The 21204-nt window shown below is 38.0% G+C and overlaps 1 protein-coding gene across 13 annotated transcripts in view; it reads right to left on the reverse strand.

Annotated features, from left to right (window-relative positions):
* The window catches only part of DMD (dystrophin), a 2125071-nt gene that overhangs the window by 130857 nt on the left and 1973010 nt on the right, over window positions 1-21204 (reverse strand). For all 13 annotated transcript variants that reach the window (XM_074323908.1, XM_074323912.1, XM_074323913.1 and 10 more), the window contains one exon: window positions 17764-17825. In XM_074323908.1, the coding sequence (XP_074180009.1) occupies window positions 17764-17825 (62 nt within the window). The remainder of the gene's footprint in view (window positions 1-17763; window positions 17826-21204) is intronic.

Genomic DNA, 21204 nt, shown 5'->3' on the forward strand with positions numbered 1-21204 from the left:
TCTGATGATTAAATGTCCAGTTCTTATCCAAAGAAGCTTTGAGAGCAGAGCAATCCACCCCAGTAATGTGACTTTCTACCCCCAAAGCATTTGTTACCATAGAAACACGTGGCTGCACTCTATCCATAACAGTGCAGGGCATCAGACACTCTGAGGGTTAAATAAGATTCTATGACTTGGGGACCTAACCACCATTTATAGCACATTTTATTCCAAGTTGTAAGCAACTAATTTACAAATAAACTTTTGGAACACAGCCCAAGGGTAAGTTCCAAAAGAACTAAATCTTGTCTCCAGGCAGGAATGTGGTTCTTGCCTGACTGCTGAGGGATTTAACGGTTACTGGGCAACCAGGAATTAAATTCTTTAGGTAGCTTTAATTTATCTCTACCTACTCCTTATGGGTATTCTTTGGGGGATTAAAAAAACCATAATTTTTATCAAATAAGAAAATGATATTATAGCATCTTAGAACTAGAAATCTCTCCTTCTAAATCTTCATTTTCCAAATAAAAAAGCTAAGGACTAAAAAGTTCTTAGTAACTTGTCCTGGGGTCCCAAGTCAGCTAGAAGAAAAACAAGGTCTAGAAGCCAAGTCTTTTTCTCTTTTTTCTCGTCCCTGGAGGAAAAAAAGGGGTGCTTTAGTTGAATTAATAAAGTAGCTGAGGGACTATCTTAAAGAGGCACATCCCCCAAACTTTTCACATAAACCAGAAGCTCACTGTCCTGCATATTCCTCTCCCTTCTTTTCGTTATTATTTTATTGTAGTAAGAACAGTAACACCCCTATCTCAGCATCCCTTCCTGACTGAGCCAGAGAACAAAATACAAAGGCTCCTTCTCTTTGGGACTTCAAAACTACTCGTTTGGCTTAAGAGCTCCCACCTGCTCCCAGTTTGAACAGAGAGACCATGAATTTAACCTTAACAAGTACTTGACATCATATTCAATCTGGAAAACAATTTCCCAGAAGCAAGCAAGGCCTAATCTCATTGAAGTAGTTTCTAGAACCTTGGGATCTTAGGTTTTCAAGACTCGGCTCCTTCTTAACCACCCTGACATAGAAAGTCATGATTGTTTTGAAGTGAAGTGTGTTATAGGAGGAAGTCAGGAAGAGAGGATGAGAACATTTCTTTTAAAGAGCATCAGCAGTCCAAATCCTGAATTAAGAAGCCAGGTCCCAGACACTCCCTTAATGTGTCAGTATATACAATAGTTCATCCTCTCTGTACTTTGGACGATAATCTTTCTCTATTTAATAATAATGATGTTTCTGTTTGTTTTGGAAGTCATGAGAGCCAGTTAGCATTTATACTTTTGAATGGTTGCCTAATCTGACTTTTAAGGCTACTGGCTGCTGATGTTAAGCTTTGTACATTTATTTCAGTTTATGTCTCATAAACGTATTAACATAACTCTCCATGTAGCAAATTTTCATTCGCAAACTGTCAGGCTATTACTCTTCAGAAACAAAAAGCCAAAACTTGAGTTGAATTATATAAAAGGTGATGGCATCAAAGAGCATTATGTCTATTATTCTATCAATGCGTAAACACGGGCGTCTTTATATGCACGTTTGCTTGTATATGCATGAAATATCTACAGAAGGAAATACAGAAACTTCTTGTCCACACTTCTGTGGACAAGAATTTCCACAGACAAAGAATTTCTTCCAAATTCTTTGTTTCACCCACCATCTTCCAGAAGAGTACTACTGTATAACAGAAGAACTAATGGAGAAAAAAGAAAAATTGGTGTGTTCTAAGTTATGATGCTGCAGGAAAAAGAACAGTAATAACGGCTATCGCTTATTGGGTGCTTACTGGATATTAGCCATCAACACATCAATTCTGATAGAATACCTCCAACTCTGATATTGTTATTTCAGTCCCACCTTACAGACAAGGAAACCAAAGGCCAAAGGATTAAAACTCACATCTTTTTGACTCACATCTGTTTGATCTAAATTATGATTCCGTCTCCGAGTTTGCTTGGGCAAGCAACCTTAATTTCCCCAAACCTTCAGCTTCAGTTTCTCCATGCGGAAAGGGACAGTAACAGTACCTGTTCGAGGGCTGTTGTGAAGACTACATGAAACAGTGTATCTTAAGAGCTCCTAGGAGAGATATATCCAAGATATATACTTGCTCAGTAAAAATTAGGAATCTTACCCCAGCATTTTATACATTAAATGCAATAAACAAGGAATCTTTGTACCATGTTGATGATTCTAAAACATTTCTTTAGTTCTCCTTCCCAAATGCCCCCAGGATACTTCCTCTTCAAAAAGGCCACTGTCACTTCAAGGAAGAAGTGTTAGCTCAGGGGCTAAATCACTGGTTTAGGAGTTTAAAAGTACATTTAAATCCCAGCTATGCTACGTGAGCAAATTACTGAGAAATATATGCTGTGGAAAATTAATCAGAAATATAAACGTATGACGTTCATACATTGATGTGAATGGCCCAAAATAAATTTTTATGAAAAGATGAACTACATAAATAAATCCATAAGTATATAAATCAGTAAAATTCAGATCCACTTCCTATTGCCCCAATTTGCGATTTCCTCTTTTTTGTTCAATGGAATCACCGTTCTCTGTGTCACCAAGGCTGAAAATCTAGAAGGCATCTTCTAACTCTTTTCTTTAAAGCCCATCCAAATCTGTCACCCCTTTCAGGTAATTCTATCTTGGGGAGAAAAACTTCTGGAGTCATGCCCCCTTTTCTTTCTCCCATTGCTATCCTAAGATCCTGAACATCTCAACTGCCACAAAGCAAAACAAAGTAAAATAACTAACCTCCGCTTCTCTCATCATCCTATCAAATTCTTAGCTCTACAAACAGAACAGAGGCTTCATCGTCTCTCTCTTCTGAAGCTTCAACAATGTTTTCCCATTGCCAATAAAATGAAATTGAAATTTCTCATTCTATAATTTAAGGTACTCAATTTACCCTTAATTTAATGGCACTGAATCAGGGTTTTCTTCAAAACTCTGGAGTAGAACAATGTCCTCAATGACCCTCAAACAAGCTAGTCTTTCTCTTAATTATACCTTTGTTTATGCTGCTTCATCCTCTCTGTAATATCTTAGCCTACATTTAAATTTACCTAAGTGTTACAAAATTCCTTCCTAGAAAGAAGTAAAATTCCTTCCTTACTCTCCAAATAGACTTCCCCAGTGATTCTAATCAATATTGCTTTTACCTACATAAGGTACCACACATTTGACCTTGTATTAAGTAAGTTGCTATACATAGCATTATACAATTTATTAGCAGTGCCATGTATATCAGTTTTATTCCCCAAAGAAGACATTGAGGTCTTTCGTAAAGATGAAAGACCATCAGTTCATTTCTAGAATCCATACATAACAACTAGAAAGACAGCAGGTAAGGATGAGGTGCACACATAAGTGTGTGAGTGAGTGTGAGAGTGTGTGTGTGTGTGTGTGTGTGTGTGTGTGTGTGTGTGTGTGTGTTTGAGTTTAAACCTTCAGTCATTCCACCTGGAGACATTTAAATGTGCCTTGAAAAACAAAACGGGTATATGCTGGCATTAATAGACTATTATATCAGCAACATGAGGAAGTAACACGGTTGTCAATTGGGTTCCAAAGACGGAAAGGACTTAAAATAACTTAAGCGTTTCCCCCTTTGGCAACAAGTACTAGAGCTGGTTGGTGCCCTTCATTGTCACAGGCAAGTTGTATCACAGCATAAGGTCCTTTGCATGTCTGAGTTCACACGAGCTTGGGAGATAAACATGGATTGTGACTATGTTTCTTTGTATCCTGTTACTCAGAGCAGGGTTTGGAACATTCTAAGTACTCCATATTTATAGGGAAAATACCAATGCCTTACATGGGAATATAAAAGTAAACTGTCCGGGCCAGCCCAGTGGCTCAGGCGGTTAGAGCTCGATGCTCCTAACTCCGAAGACTGCCGGTTCGATTCCCACATGGGCCAGTGGGCTCTCAACCACAAGGTTGCCAGTTCAATTCCTGGAGTCCTGCAAGGGATGGTGGGCAGCACCCCCTGTAACTAAGATTGAACACAGCACCTTGAGCTGAGCTGCCACTGAGCTCCCGGATGGCTCAGTTGGTTGGAGCATGTCCTCTCAACCACAAGGTTGCCGGTTCAACTCCCGCAAGGGATGGTGGGCTGCGCCCCCTGCAATTAGCAACGGCAACTGGACCTGGAGCTGAGCTGCACCCTCCACAACTAAGACTGAAAGGACAACATGACTTGGGGAAAAAAAAAGTCCTGGAAGTACACATTGTTCCCCAATAAAGTCCTGTTCCCCTTCCCCAATAAAATCTTTAAAAAAAAAAAAAAAAAAGTAAACTGCCCATACCTGTGCTATGTATGAGGCAGGAAACAACCTTTCTCTGCCCCATAACTGAATAGCCCTTTATTAGTTTATTAAAAGCGAACCCCTGTAGTTTAGGGCTCTGTACATACTAAAAATGCGAAGAAACTGGAATTGTCATAGAGAATAAGAAAATCTAACATAATGGGTGGATAACAGGTCTACCGAGGACAGATAAAGACATTAGGCTTGTTTAGCTTAGAGAAGAGAAGGCTAAGGCATAATTCAAAAACTGTATTGATGTAATCAGGAGTCTCATCACCAAGAGTTCCTCAACACAATGAAAGGAAGCTCGCATTGTATCAGAAAAGTTTGGAAGAGTTTTGTTTGGTTAAATTGGTTTCGCTTTTACATCACTCACAAAAGAGGAAAAATGCTCAGTAAACATTTAAAAGTAAATGTTCATGATCACTGGCAATGAAAGATATGCAAATAACAACAATGGGATGGTTTTATTTTCCCTACTACAATAGCAAAAGTAAAAATAATGTTCCATGCTGTCAAGGGCATTGTTAGATGATGGGCAGTACCATGTATTTAAGAGTGTGAATGGGTACAACTTTTGAGAGAATTTCAGGCATATATACCAAGAAACCTAACACATTAATACCCTATGACTCGGTGATTCCACTCCTATGATGATGTTCCTTCACAGTCTAACTTAGGGCCTGAAAACAAACTGCAAACAAGTGTGGAAAACATTATTAGCTCCATACTCTTTAACTGCATCTTGGCCAGAAAATGTAACAGAAGCAAGAGGCTCCAAACCTTAATTGATAGTGTAATGAAGAACTCTGAACAGAATGTGGTAATTGTAGGCACTAACGTTTTGAGGAAATAAAAGTGTTCTGCTAGCCATTCTCTTTCGAGATAGATAAGTTACAGCCAAGTGAATTTTTACATATCAGTTATTGTACAAATTAAAACTTACAGAAATGTATCATAAAGCTGAGTTTCTCTCTAAATTTGTTTGCTAAGAAGGGCAAAGATTTTCCCGTAATATTGAAAGTTTCCAAGGATAGCTGCCTTGTCACCTTGAGACTGTAAATATCTCGTTAAAGAAATTTTATCCATTAAAACATTTGTGGTAGAAAACTGATCACTTACATTTATAAACTATATTTATCATAGGATAAATTTAATTTATCAACCTTCTGATTATCGACTGCCTATTTCTGACCTCGCAGACTTTATTCGGTAACATCTCTAACACATAAGTAGCTTGTTATCAGAAGACATCATAACACCTTATTTGGCTTTCTTCTCAGAGCTTGTTTGTAATAAGTCTTCAGAATCTTACAGATTTATTGCCATAAATTTAACACAAATTTTAATTTCCTTTGTCACAAATTAATTTTTGAAAAATGGGAAATTATTTTTAAAAGGTGGTACTTCAAGAAAATGCAACTAGGAAAAAGTAATATCCCTGAAGAATTGTTAAGAATGAGAGAAAACTTATGATATTTAATGAATAAAGTAGGATACAACATTATAAACATAATATTATCTCTAACAACTATATAAAACTACACAGAAAAAAAGGATTGGAAGCAAGCAATCCTTTAAAATGTAAATGGTGATTATTTCTGGGTGCTGAGATTTGAGGTGATTTTTATTTTCTTTTCACACTTTTTCCAAAATTTCTGGAATGAACAGACACTTTAATATTCAAGAAAAATCGGATTATACAAAATTTTATACCTTCAATAAGCTTTATTTTCCATAATATTTTTACCCTGTTGTACTCTAGTTTAGGATTCACAATGTTTAGCACACTCTTAAATATTGAGTCAAGGAACCAATGAGTAAGTGAGGCTATCGGCACATCAAATTGTGTTGTGTTTCCTTCCCTGGTTATTTAAATTCCAGATCCATACTGATTCTTTCTTTCAAGGGTCTTATCTTCTTGATTATCAATTAGTTACTCCTCTTAGGACAAAATGAATTCCAGAACAACAGTTCACCTGGTTTTGCTAAACTATCTAATTGCCAGTGAAATCTACAACTTAATCAATATACCCTATTTTTACTATTATGAGCCTTTATCTTCTACATTCTGGAAAGAACTCCATCTCCATCTCTCCAGAGAGTTCCATCTTGCCAGTTTAATAATCTGCCTTCAGAAAATATCATCTATATCTTTCCATCTTCATGAATGGTATTTGTCTTCTTCCCCAGCAAAATCACTCTCCCTTGCTCTACTGTGTTTCATTTCAATGAACATTTATTTACTCAGAGGCTACCATACACCAGGCACTGGTCACAAAGGTGAGGAAGACGGTCTTTGCTTTAAAGAAGTTCATTAGTCTTGAGAGACTTGACAAGGAACAAGTATACACAATGCATATACTACAATCAAATGCATAGGAGTTTATCTTCAGTGTTTGAAATTCTGTGCAGATGACTTTTTTTTTATTGCTACCTCCTCTTTTCTTGTTTCTAGTTTAGTTCCCTTTGAACCCAGTGTGCCCTTCTACTGCCTTTTCTAAGTCACCTCAGATCAGTAAGTGCTAAGAAAACTTTGAAGGCTTCGTGTTTCTCATCCCTGAGTACTGGCACAGATGGTTGGCTGCATTGTCATCCAGGTCTCCTGCACTTCAACCACTTGCTTGTTTCTTCTCAGATCCATTCTCTGACCTTTCGCCTTGCTCTGCTCTTTATTACAGAGAATGGCATTGTTCTGCTCCCTTACCAATTGGCTTCCAGGGAAGTTTGGCCAACGGGAGTCACTGGAAGAAGACTAGAGGTCATGAGGAAAGGAAAGGACAGGTATTTCTCCCTTTTGCTCTCTGCCTTCGCCAAAAGCTTTGCCAGTAGCTGTGTCTCCTTCCTGGCTCCAACTCTCTCCCATCAGCCCCTCCCTCAGTGGTCCCAAATGGCCACTGGTTCTAGTTCCAGCTGATAACCATGGCTACTGGGGTTCTGGTGATACCCTTCTTTCCACTGTCCCTCCAGCCCTAGGTATAGCAGAGGCTCCTTGCTGTCTGTTTGGCTTCTTAGCTCTTCCATCATTAGGTAATCAATTTTTGGCATTACATTCCCTCTGTTTGAAATAACTAGAGTGGTTTCTATTTTCTGACTGGACCCTGATTGATATATCACCCAAGTAACAAATCTTAGCATCAAAACCCTCAGCATGTCATATAAAGCTTGTCATGCATGGTCTCATCCCACCTTAACTTCCTCTGTAGCCATCCCCTTGCCCCCTCCCCTACCATAATAGTGCCACCACCATTTGGTTAGGTGTTTACTATGTGTCGGGCATTTTTCTGAGCATGGCACATTGTTTTACAGGCTTTCTCCTTTATATTTATGAATTATTGGGCATGTTTCTCTACCAGCTTGTTTTTACAACACATATATTAGATTTTGTACTTTATTTAAACTTCTAAGGTCTTAAAGACACAGATAAGGAGAGATATAACGTTACACACACACATATGTATTAATAAAGTCATCTGCATTTATGATGAAAGGTTATGGTGTGAATTGTTTTCTATTACCAAAGGTGTATTATTTTAGAATTGGGAGACAATAAAGAACACCGTATAAAGTTTGTTATTCTACTTTGCATTTCAAATTAAAGGAGGTGCATACTTGCCTGAAGTTGGGATAAATTGTGATCAGGTGAACCCTGGTACCTTGGTTAAGAGGTAACCTACTTTAGGAAAATTAAGTGGCTCCTCAAGTGTCACTTAAAGACCTAAACCTGGGTGACCCTCACTACCTGTTGGTATCTGAACTCAGGAACCCAATAGGTTTTGGATAAGGAGGGACGTAATATATGAATATGATAACAACACTAATAATAATAAACAGTGCATTATCGTAATCATCATCAATGGCAATTATAATCCTTTCAGTTACTATGTCAGATATTTTGTCATTTTATATATATTCTCTCTAATTCCCACAAGACTCTCTAAGGAAAGTGGTATCATAACTACTTAAGAAACTGGTAAGTTGGGGTTCAAAATTGTTAGTGCCTTTGTCTTTGGCCACAGAGAACTGGTGGCAGAGTCAGAATTCAAATCTACATCTCACCAGCCTCAAAGTCAATAAACGATTTTGCTGTTACATCACATTCCCTCCCAACCTAAACTCATAAAGTGACAACAGTAAAGTCACAGTAAATCACTTCCCCATTGAATTCATCACATAATGTAAAGAGTACACATACCACATTTTGTATTCTGGATAAAAACAAACTTGTATTTGAAAAACATCACATTCTATACATTATATTTAATTGTATGAACGGGGGAGGCATTAAATTAGGCAGGACGGGGCTCTGCCACTTCACACCTGGCCCTTTCCTATAATGGGGTGAGCTCCAAAATAATTGCAAGAAGGGCTGTGAAATGATAATGAAGAGAAGATCCCTCCTTTGCCTGAATTTGTCTCAACTGGCAAACTATAAAGTACCACAAATAACATTTTTTCAGGTGCACTTTGTTTGGTGCTAATTAATTATCCTACCCCCATCCAAGGTCACTTGATTCGAGCTGACATTTCTACTTTCAAAAATTCAGTGCTCACAAAAAAAAATTAAAAAAAATTCAGTGCTCTAGAACAGTGCTAGTCAAAGAATGGTGCTTCACAAGGAAAGATACTGGGAATGTGTTAAGCAACTTTTATAGCAATATGACATCCAAATGTGTGATGAATGGGCTCATTTCACAGAACAGAGTACAGACCAGATCAAGCCTCGCAGAACTTGTGCAGTGAGTTAAATATATGAGTGCATACTAGTCAGTTTCAGTAGGACCACCTACAAGTCTGTGATGTACTGTATGTTAAAAAAAAAAAAAAGCCTGCTGCGAAGCATGGCTCTAGAACTGACAGCCTCTTTAATAAACTAGAAAGCAAAATATAAAAAGAATAACTTTCCTACAAAAATTAATGCTTGATAAAAATACATATGTAAACATATAAATGTGTGCATACACACAGACACATTCACACATATGCAACATATGTCCCAGTTACATAAGCTTCAATTTATGAGGGGACATACACAAGGACTTCCCCGGAGTTATGCAATGGACCAAGACTTTGTGCAATGGCAAATTCTGAAACATTCTCACAGAATATCACCAATTCAGAAATAAGCTAATGACTCATCCACTATGTCATAAGAGAGTCTTCCAGAATATTTTTAGGTCATTTTATTACTACTGTAGAGGATACAAACTTTAAAAACTCACTATCTATTTTATAGAGTGCCCTGACTGTTCTGAATCTCTTTCCAGCAAAATTGTAGCTCCCGAGAGACATACAGAGGTAATCAGACTTGTGGGCTTAAAAAAGAAATACCGGGGATAGCTGAAGAAGAGGAGACACATTTTTAGATGCCTTTACTTTGTGTGCAAAAACTGTCTGCTGCAGACCACCTACATAAAATTGTACACATCCTGCACTTTTTGCACAGCTGCAGGTGTAACCCTAATGCTTCTCTTATTTAGATCAAGTAAACTACAATTTGGCAGCTCTTTTAAATTGTACACGGGTCTAAGTCTGAGAGAGAATCCTTTTGAGTTCCCTTCTGAAATAAACTTTGGAAGATACAATTCAGAAATATCTATTTATTTATGTTCTTCAATTAGAAGCTTTAAATCAAGTTATTTGAACAAGAAAACAGTATTATAAAAGAATATTCTAGAAAAATGCCATAAATTTTGATTTGAAGACTACATTTCTATTCTACAAATGGGGAAAATCAATTGAGCCTAAGCGAAGTTAAAAGAGCAGATTATTTTTCTTTTTTCTTTTATAAGCAGGATAGAAGTAAAGGAAGAACATTTATAACAGCCTTAATGTCTTATGTCTTCTATTTTGCAAATCTGAGTAAATCTCCTGTGCTAACTTTGTCAGCGAGGGAATATAGAATGTCATTTGAGATTCCATAGCTTAATTACGCTGATAAAGCAATTTTATAAATCATGCTACGAGTAATGGATATTCCTTTGAGAACAGTGAACTAGCAGCCATAAAATGTGTACTCTGGACTTGGTTCCTTATCAGTATGAATAAGTCAAAGCAAGCCTTGCGCCTTGGTCTGCTCAAGTCCAAATGGAAAGAAGGAAATAGTTGCCTCATCCACTGATATGGTAGCATTTTTTTCCCAAATCAAAAATAGGAAGTGTACTCAAAGGGATGGCAGGACAGAAAATCTAAAACTGAAATGGACAGAAAATTCAGGTCAGATACCAGCTATATACCTAATTTACAGCTGTGAAAGGATAAAATACGGTTATTTCTGAAAATTCTCTGCACACTGTAACCGGCTACACAAATGAAAGTGCAATTATAATAAAGGTGGTGATCCTAGTATTCACGTATTCTAGGCTGGTGGTAACAAAAGAAAAACTGGGGAGTTGGGCACAGCATTCATAAAACCAAGCCCTAATCTAGCCAGAAGTTAAAGTAAAACCAGACAATCGAAGATCAAGAGAAAGCAAAGGACTAGCTCAAGGTCACATTCAAGCTGGGACCTGAATTTAGATAGTCTTTCCAGTTCCAGGTATTATGCTAATGAAAAATCGAAAGGCAGAGTTTTCAATACTTAGCAACACTTAAGGAACTAGAATAAGAAACAAGGAAAGGAATGTGCTAAATATTGAGTAGCTATGTTGCGAACAGTTTGGTTTACCAAACATGCTGAGAAAAGCATTAGGTCAAGTTCTCAAAGCAAAAGGAATTCATTGTCATTCAGAATCCCGCAGTTCCTAAGCCATGGGCATCCTCAGGAGGGAATGCTTAATGGAATGTAGAAAGCCTATCAAAAGAGATGGGAGAATAAGCTCACTTACTCTCCTTCTTCTTGGCAAACTGAGGACAGAGGTGCAAGATTTCTGTGGCAGTGTTTCTAACTCTATCTTGACAGCTGCAATTATTTATTAAAAATGATATTCATGTATCTTGAAGAAGCTCTTAGGCTCTTAACTGGGGCTTACCTAGTCCTCTTAACTAAGACTGCTCAAGAACCACACCAACCTCAGACCCATCAGACTCTAAAACTAAGCCCTCATTTTAACATTCTGAAGCTCTTCTCAGGCAACAGATGTGAGGCTAAGGGCCACATGTTGATGGACTGCCTTCAAATCACAAGGGTTTTTAAGACCACTTTTCTTGAGAATCCTAAAACAGTCATAAGTCCATTTCTGAAAGTTGAGAACTTTTGCATCACTCGGGTGAGCACCGTGAATACTGAGTGCCAAAACTTGGGTAAGAGCTATGAGGGGCTAGATCCTCTTCAAGAATGCCAGAACTGCAGGAAAAGAGGAGAACCATTACCCCTAGAGAAAAAACTGCTGGTTAGAGGGGCTTCAACGAAGGAAAAGGAAATTGGGATAAGTAATGTCAGATCATACATACAGCAATCTAGATTGCAATGAACGGTTTGAAATAAAGTCAGTTAACCTGAAGCTTAATGATTCTCTCTTCCTGTGACCCTAGTTTTACCTATGTGTCTCCTTTGCAAACTACTGTTGCTTTGCTATATTGCTGGTATCACTAATGTAAACATCTCACATTGTAATTCAGAAAGGAACCATGGAGGGCAGCACATAAAGATTATATTGTATTTATAAACATACCTACAATAAGACAAACTAAGAAATACTTTACTTTTAAGCAGCACATATTGTGTGTGTGTGTGTGTGTGTGTGTGAGAGAGAGAGAGAGAGAGAGAGAGAGAGAGAGAGAGAGAGAGAGAGTTAGTTTAAAATCTCAGTGATGAACTCAAGAACCTAGACATAAATTGTGAGAAAACGACAGGGTTTTAATCATATAATCACACTTCACATAAATCAATACTATATAAGTATTTCAAAATAAATTCCAGAGCACATTGCTATCTCACATATACTGATTTTGTAAATGCCTTCTGGAGCCTTAAAGAGCTTTAAGGTTTTCTTTCTTTTCTTTTTTTTTTTTTTAAGGAGGGTGTAGGTCACAGTGGCCCATGCGGGAATCGAACCAGCAACCTTGGTGTTATCAGCACCACCCTCTAACCAACTGAGGTAACTGGCCACCCGGAAGAGCTTCAAGTTTTAAATCACCAAGATAACATATTGGAACAACAGTTTTTCCGTTACACTTGTAAAGATGCTAAAAGAAACCTGAAATTCACCTTATGAATTGAGCATATTATTACTTCTAAGAAACGATGTAGAATATGCCTTCTCAACAACAAATGGATGGCCCTATGGGCTTGTGGGAAATATCTAGAGAGCCTCCCTACTTGATGACAGCTTTGCCTCACTCTGCCTGTAAGACAGGGATGGGTGGCAAGATCTTCTCCCTGTTGTTTGTTTTCCCAGAATGTGCATTTTTTAAAAATAGGAATGATTAAACTTTTAGAAACGCATTTGTCTGCAGAGTCAGCCAAAGGTACTTCTTGAAAAGTTAGGATCAAAGCAAGTTTTGGAAAGATTCCACCCCACCTCAGCCCAAAGTAAGAGAGAAACAAAATTCTTAAGACACTTTTGTCCAATACCCTAATTTTAAAGACAAGGATATAAGGCCCATATAAAAATAGATACGGAAAACTTTGTTTTCTATATACCGTTCATCCCACCACAGTGGGGGTAGTCAGAGAAAAATGCTGACAGAAAACTGTTTTCGAATTATTCTTATTGATTTCTTTCTTGTGAAAACAAGACAATGCATCTGCCAAACCGTTAATGTTGCATAAAAATTTTTCTGGAGACCTTCCAATGCTCAAATTCCTAATGACTGTCAGGTCATCATTGTAAACATTTAAATTATTTCTTTACTATGAATTGTTTTGTGTTTTGTGTGGGAGTCTGACGATTTTTCCTCTCATAACTTAGAATTTTTTGAATGGGTACACAGCTTAAAAATAAGGGAAAAGCACAAATATTTTTTAACATTTGATAAATAGCGCATTCCAAAAAAAGTTTTAGATCTGTTGAGAATAACCTGAGATGAATTCTTTTATATTTTTTTAATCAAAAATGTTAGTCGTGTCTTCTTTACCACTAAAAATTTTTAAGTCTGCTTTTTTGTGAATGGATGTATTTAGAGAGTAACAACACACGAGAGGATATCCCTCTGTTTAAATTTACCTGATCAAGTCTAAGGAAATCAGGGCATTTAAACATAAATTCTGTGTGTGTGTTTATGTATGTATGTATGTGCAGCTATTACTGCTTTTTGTCATAGGTGCTCATTGGTTAATGAATTATAGCTGTAGGGACACTGAGGAATGGGGTAGGCAGAGTTTTGATGAAGAAATTTTTTTGTGAAATATGTAACTGTAAATAATATAAATTCATTGTAGAAAATCAGGAAAAGAAGAACGAAAAAGAAAAATCACCTGGAATTCTATTAACTAGAGATCTCCAATATGAACATTTCAAGTATTATAGCCTTCCATCAGTTAATGCTCAAGTGCTACTTTTTCTGTCCTTACAAAATATTTTTGACTTATAACACTATGCTGTTCAAACCACGGGTAGAGTGGAACACTTGAATGCTTTTGGGGGCAAGGCAGATAACAGGGTGTATTGAACAGGCTGGTTGGGGAGTTTGACAAAAATGGAAATTGGAAACCTCCTCAGAAGTGGGCACATTTAGGAGTGTGTTACATTTCATGCATATTGTGAACCACTGCAGCTTGTACAGTAGAGATATGTCTGGGGTGGGGGTGGAGATAAGCAACGTCTTGATATTGTCAACATGTTACCACAGACAAGAGGTTCAGGTTCTATTAGGAGAGTGACCTAAGGATAGTCTAAAACATTTAACGCACCACTCAACACCGGTTTCATGAATTGAGTGCAATTGAAGGTTTCCAACCATTTCACCCAGCTCAAAACAGCAACCGGGCCCTAAAGGGATACCTCATGAGGAAAAATATAAGCCAATATGTAATAAAAAAGAGAACGTTTCTTTTCATTATGTGATGCTTGTATTTCAACTTTGAAACACTATAATTTGGGGGTGGGAAGGGCATTAATGGTACTTAATCTTACAGGTTATCTTCGCGATGTAGACATATCACAAACTAAATCAATCATTCCATGTGTGCCTGGCAATAGTGAAAAGAGGAGTGTCTGTTGTCTAAGAAGGCCACCATACTATTGCTAGAAATGCACTGGTTTGTTCCAGAAATACCATGCAAGGTACTATCTATCCATAGGTAAAAATGTCAACTTGTACATATTTGTAGCAGGTGCACAGTATCCTACACGGACAAACCAGTACTTTACTAAGGGAACAAAATCAAAGTGAAAACACTAACAGAAGACCCAGCACAAATCCCAGGGTATTTGCCATGTAGCCCTGATAAATGGCTTTGCTGCACCTGACTTCACCGCCCTGTGAAATACAGCAGTGGACACCATCCACCACAGGCAGGATGGTTGCTGACTTGTTACATGTACTTCACATACAGTAGACTCCCAATAAATGGTAGATGCTATTTGATGAGTCAACACTGGATAAAAGTTAGCCCCAGTACTGTTTGATTATAACAAAAATAGTGGAATCTTAGTTTTGAAATCTGAAAAACAAATTTCGGCACCTAGTTCACTTCCAAGATGTTTGTTATTAGGACAGCAAACACCAGAATTTCAAATGTGGTCGAAATTGACCATATATTTATGACGGCTGCATTTTATTATATGTAAATTATCTCAATAAAGTTGATTCCATTCAAGAAAAAGTTTGTAATAAATGAGCTCTAAATTCCCCCAGGAACTGTAAAATTCCATTATCTTCCAAAGTCAGATCATTTATCCAAGGTCACAAATCATGCTAGAACACCAGTTTTGAAGTTAGCACCACATTCAACCTACGGAGAAAACTTGAGAAACATGACGATGAAAAGTGTATTTAATTCCTATCGAGGAATGAATAGGCACAAGCACCTATTCATTGATAGTTCATAATTAATTTTTTATCAACCATATTTGTGATTTCTCATTACAGAGTAATTAAAAGTAAGCTGGCAGCTCCTTAAAGGGATCCACTCAACATTGCCAAGCTCTTCATTACATGTTTCGTGTATATGTATACGTCAGGAGTCTTCTGCAGGGGCTGAAATGGAACCCCTGAGTTGATGTCTGCTTTGGGGGTTTAAAGACACCACCACTTCCCCCAGACCCAGATTTCGTGAGGGAGTCTTTTTCTTGGCAGTAGATCCCAGCAATCACCCTGGGATCACTCTTAGCCATGTTTCAGAAGACAAGCCTGAGTCTCACAGATCTGTTAGCTCCCAGAACTGCTCGCATCCATCCCTCCCCAGTAGTTAGATGCTGATATATTCCTGTCTTGTGAGATTGTCTTGAGATGACGGGAAACCCTTCTCTGGCCTTCCTTTCTTCTTTTCTCCATAGCAAGAACCTTTTTCCCTGCTCCATAACCAGGGTATAAAACATCCTTCCCCCTCCCTACCCTCTGAATGTGTGGTAGATCAGGTACCCCCACTGTGTTCCCCCAAATCCTTGGGAGCAGGATCTCCCTTTCTCCAGACTCATTCCCCCTTTTTCTTTTCCCTCTCAGTGTTGTCTGAATAAAGTATGAATTCCTTTGTGTTTTAAAAAAAAAAAAAAAAGTAAGCTGGTAGAGAATACAATGCAATGAAATGGAAATATGGCCACGGTACATTACCTTTAGGTGAAAAAAAGCTGATTATACAACAGAACGATCCAACTTTTGTAAAAATATATGTATGGAATATTAAACTCTCTAAGAGGTGAGTTATAGATGATTTGTCTTTTCTTCTTTAGCTGTTAGCTTGTCATATTTCTAAACTAATGACAATCATCATTTTAAAAGAAAAGTACATTAAAATATCACAACTAGAGATCACTGTAATTAGAGTGGAAATTACTAGTGGGCTGAGTCTGTGTAAACCAGAGGTTATAATCAGGAGGCCCACAGACAAGTTTAAATTAGCTCTTTCTTGACAGATTCCTAGTTTCTCTTGAAAACCCTGAAGTCCCGAAAACACTGGGCTAGGACTACCAGCTACCCCAGGACAGCCGCTGTCCACTTCAGCTGAACTTGTCATTCTCTCATTTGCCAAAATATAAGCATTCAAATTTTCCACCTGTGGCCTAAACAGTGCAACGGTGTACGAGCCAGGAGTATTCTGCAGGGGCTGAAATGGAGCACTTTACATTTAGCTGATCCCAATTTTCTTTCCATTTTAAAAAAAGTGTGAGAGCGTGTGTGTACTGATGTGCATGCATGCATACACACACTTGCTGCTAGACTGAAATGGCAAAATATTAGTTGAAATGTATTAGATATGTGTGGCTAGTAAAATTATGTGACTCCTTTTCTTTTTCATGCTTTTTATTTGTAGTTTTCAGATTTTCTAGAAGGAACTTATATAATTTATAAGTAGAAAAAGTTTAGAAAAACAGTTTTTTGGGGCTAATATCTCCTATCCCATTCCTTAAAGTCTCTATAGCTGCAATACATTAACCAATGGGAACCTGTGATGGAAGACAGTAATAGTTACACACACACACACACGCCATATACATACTAATATATATGTATATACATATCCAGAATTTGCTTAAGCACCGATTCCTATGGGCTTTGTCATGCAACTTTAAACCCAGAGTTTACCTTATGCATTTTTATCTGTAAATATGTCCATTCGTAAAAAAGCAAACTTAAAAATTTTTCAGTAGTAGAGAAGACATGACTATGTATTGTTATTTAAAAACAACTATAACAAGTTATGATATAACAGAATTCACTTCAGATCATTCCTGATGGAACTAAATCGGTATAGACTAGACTTTTCATCAAGGATGAGAAAGATGGTGTGTTCCCCTTACTTGGAGGCTGTGTATCTGTTCAAAAAATTCCAAATTGTGAGGGGAAAAAGAACTGTCAGGCTCTCACACAAACACAAAACAAGCCATAGGGGAGAAGTCATTGAAATGTTCACAGTGATGACCCGAGAGGAAATTTTAAGCACTAGAAAGACTGCAGAAAATTCCTTCACACAACATTCGTGGTCTGGCAAAACCTGGTCTTGGTTTCACCAGGAAGAAATCAGTAAGAGCAACCTGAAACAGTTTTATTTCTTGGTGCGGGTAAAATTGCCATCAATTGCAAGTATTTTTTCCATCCTTTTAGGTAGCAAAGAAAACGACAAAGACCTTTTGGCCCTCTCAGGTGTAGTGAATTTTCAGGAATCAACGAAATTCTAAAACATATTTTTAAGGAACCTCTGAAAAAAAGAAAGCTGATCAATTTGGGATGGAAAGGAGTCATTTTTACCCTTTAAACAAGCTAGTGATATATTTAGACAACACATGATTTGCATACTACAAGCTACTACTTTATGCTAAAAGTCATCTGCCCTTTAACCAGGAAGAAACATGGCCATATCCTTACCTAAAGACTGGTAGAGCTCTGTCATTTTGGGATGGTCCCAGCAAGTTGTTTGGGTCTCGTGGCTAAAACATAAAATACAAAGAGAGAGTTTAGAATTTATAATGGGCAGTAGAGAAAAGGAGAAAAAACATAACAACCCGGTTTGCTTTTGAATCATTCAGCATCTTCACTTCAAAGTCTTTCCATTGTGCAATGTAGAGCGTTTATCTTCCAAGGAGAGGAGCCCCTACCTTTGCTTTCAAAGGTAAATGCAACATGCACATTATTTGGTAACCAGAATTTGTTTCCTTTGTGCACCGACAACTCAGCTGCACTCCTGTTATAATAAAATGACCTTGTTATGTAACCAATCATTGAAAACGAAGATTTCTTCACCTGTCCAATGCGGAACATTCAGAAAGGACACTGACAAGTGTTATTCAACTCTGTCAAAGAAATATTGGACATTAGTTCAATAAATAACTCGCCTCACTTCTCATTTGCTTTCACTACCCCTGACCTTTTTTCTATTACTCTTTCTTCTCCACATGCAGATCTCCTATCCATGATAGCTCTGTTTCATGTCACCTTAAGGTATATCCAGTACCTGACTAATACATCATACCTTCGCTCTTCCCAGTTCTTTTAGAATGTCTTGTTCAATCTCTACGCTGTATACACCACTACACCTTTTCCTGTATTTACCTGGGCCTGAATGAAGCATTCACAGCTCTCTTCCATTTCTTCAAGTTTAGCTAAGTGTGGTTGCTGGTTATCAGCTCCTGCCACAGAAAGAACAAACCGCCCTTGTTCCTCATTCAATTACGGGAATAAACCCGGGAGAGATAACTACATATACTTTTCCTTACTTTGGCCCATCTACATAAATCACCATAGCATCGTATTTCCAGTTTTCAGGATTACATGACGGGCTTTGATACAGTAAAACACAGGCCTGAAGGATATTTCGGTCCTCATACTCAGAGCCTATTCATAATCTTTGGGGGAAGGGTAGGGATGGAGAGGGGAGAAATAGCTGAAAGGTAGACGCTGCAAGAGGAGCTGACTGTACAGAGGCCTCGCACAGAAAGAGGAGTTTGGGGAGGCAACAACGTCAAGTGATCTCAGCATAGGTTTTAAACCTTAGGAATGGATTCTGGCTCTGCACCCTATTAGGTTGGTGCAAAAGTAATTGCGGTTTAAAAGGTTAAAAATTTCAAAAACCACAATTACTTTTGCACCAACCTAATAGCTGTGAAATTTGGGGTAAGCCTGATCAGCTGGGAGAGTTAAAGGATTAACTGATTCATATAGGTTAGTGACTAGCACCTTCTGGTGCTCAAAACGCAGTCATTTTTGTTATTAGGTGGCCTCCAAATTAGTGCCCACTAAAAGCAAACCTTTTATTCATTGATTATAATCTAGGTAAGTCAGCCAAGCTCAAGACCCTTTGTAGAGAGCAAAAACACTCAATGTGATTTACTTCTGTGTTTTAAGAAATAAAAAGGAGAAGCATTCGTTGTGGTTTGATAAATGTAATGCAATCGTAATGTCACAAAAACATGTGGACATTCCCGAAACTGTACAACTTCACAGACCATCCTTCTGATATTTCCTGTTCAGTGATTGAACAGTGAAGGCTACTGAAAGAAATTTACGAGATAATGTTCACTTGCAAAGAGCTGTTTCAGTCTTCCCAACATGCTCAATTCTGTTTTACTTTTCCGCAGAGACAATTCTCATTTGAGGAGCACGACAGGGTCATCTCAGTCATTGGAATGTACCAGAGTGACATCTAAGTGTTAAAGAGCAAGAAGAGCACAAGATGCAGCCCATGCTTTAGGGGGTTTCAGGAAGCCCCAAGACCAAGCTGGTTTCTGATCTGGAGAAGGGGCAGGCGGGACAGGTACTTTATATGCACAGCACAAGGAGGCTGCAGCTTGCAGCTTCACGGAAAAAGTGTTGCTTGTTCTCAGGCGTTTTTTCAGCTTGGAAAGTGGTTGTGTACCAATTCCGTACACAAGTGCCCAGCCAGGAAAGGTTGCCTTCTACTGAGATCACCCTGCATTTAGGCCTCCACCATTTCCAAAGGCCAGGCGTCTGTGAGCATCAGGGAACGGAGGGAAGAAGGGAGAAGAGGAGAAAGGCACGGGTATCCACAAGTGCAGGCCCTTATTACACACACTATATAATAATAGCATCCCATCTCCATGACATGTAGGACTGTAGCATCTTCAATGGACGTGCAGAAAAACGTCTGTCTGAGCTGATAAACTTAATCAGACAGACAGAACCACTCTGAAAAGCCACCATCCATCCAATGGACTTCAAGTCACAGGAACATGGGAGAGAAATAACTTGTACCAAATGCAATTCTAGAAGAGAAACTTGCATACAAGTGTCAGGAGAATCCCACACAGTGAATGAGAGATTCATGTAGTTCCCTTCCTCCAAAAAAACCTCACGCCTGTTGATATACTTACATTTCTATGTTTTTAAAGAATTCATTCCAGTGATTTCAAGTTATGAGAAGGATTTTAGAAAGTCTTTTTTAACCCATCAGTCCTTAGCTAAACTGAAATTTCCTTTACTGGAAGACGGAAGAAATCCTAAGCCCCGACTTTCTCCCCCACTTCATGTGTTATCAGATACTAGTCCTTTCTAGGTACTCATTGTCCCAAGTACCTGTGATTCTGGGGGACTTGAATAACCTAGATAAATGATCTCAAACCAAATTCAAAAGCCAATCTTTTTTTTAACTTCTTCCCCTCCAACACATAAACCTTTTATTTTTAAGCAATGCAAAGTAACTAGGAAAACAGATTTATATTTCACCTTTGCAGTCTTAGTTTCACTTCCATTGCAAACCAGTACCAAGCAAAAGAAGTGAGCAAAAGTTGGAAGAATAAAGGGCGTGACTAAGCCTCAAAACTAGAAAAATCATCTTTTAATCATTTAATGCTAAAAACGACTCGCAACATAGCTAAATGATTTCAGATTTTTTGTTAACGATATAATGAACCAAATATTCACTTCACTGTATGTGGGTATTTTCAATCTGTGGTGAATTCAAAGCCCTAGTGAGACATTTAACGCCCCCCCAGACAGATAGGAAAGATGAGTACGGACAGGGTGAATTGCTAAACACAAATTTGCATTAACTCATATCTATATTCTACCTTATAGGACAGACAGATTTTTTTTGTTTGTGACCGATATAGATTTTACAGCTCAATTTATTACTGTGTCTGTCTTCAAAACCAGGAGAGAATTCTCAGTAACTCCATGAGAAGCAGCTCAGGTTTACCTGGAATACACATACAATATTGAAAAATACGCTGTGCTGGGGAGGTGGTGGTGGGTGGGTGGTACTATTTTTGGTAACTGTCTCTTTTCTGCACTTCACTTTTCGTATCAGAAACACACTATCCATATACTATGCCTGAACAAAAAGGAAATTCT

This window comes from Rhinolophus sinicus, chromosome X, assembly GCF_036562045.2.
Source record: "Rhinolophus sinicus isolate RSC01 chromosome X, ASM3656204v1, whole genome shotgun sequence".
Classification (NCBI taxonomy): domain Eukaryota; kingdom Metazoa; phylum Chordata; class Mammalia; order Chiroptera; family Rhinolophidae; genus Rhinolophus; species Rhinolophus sinicus.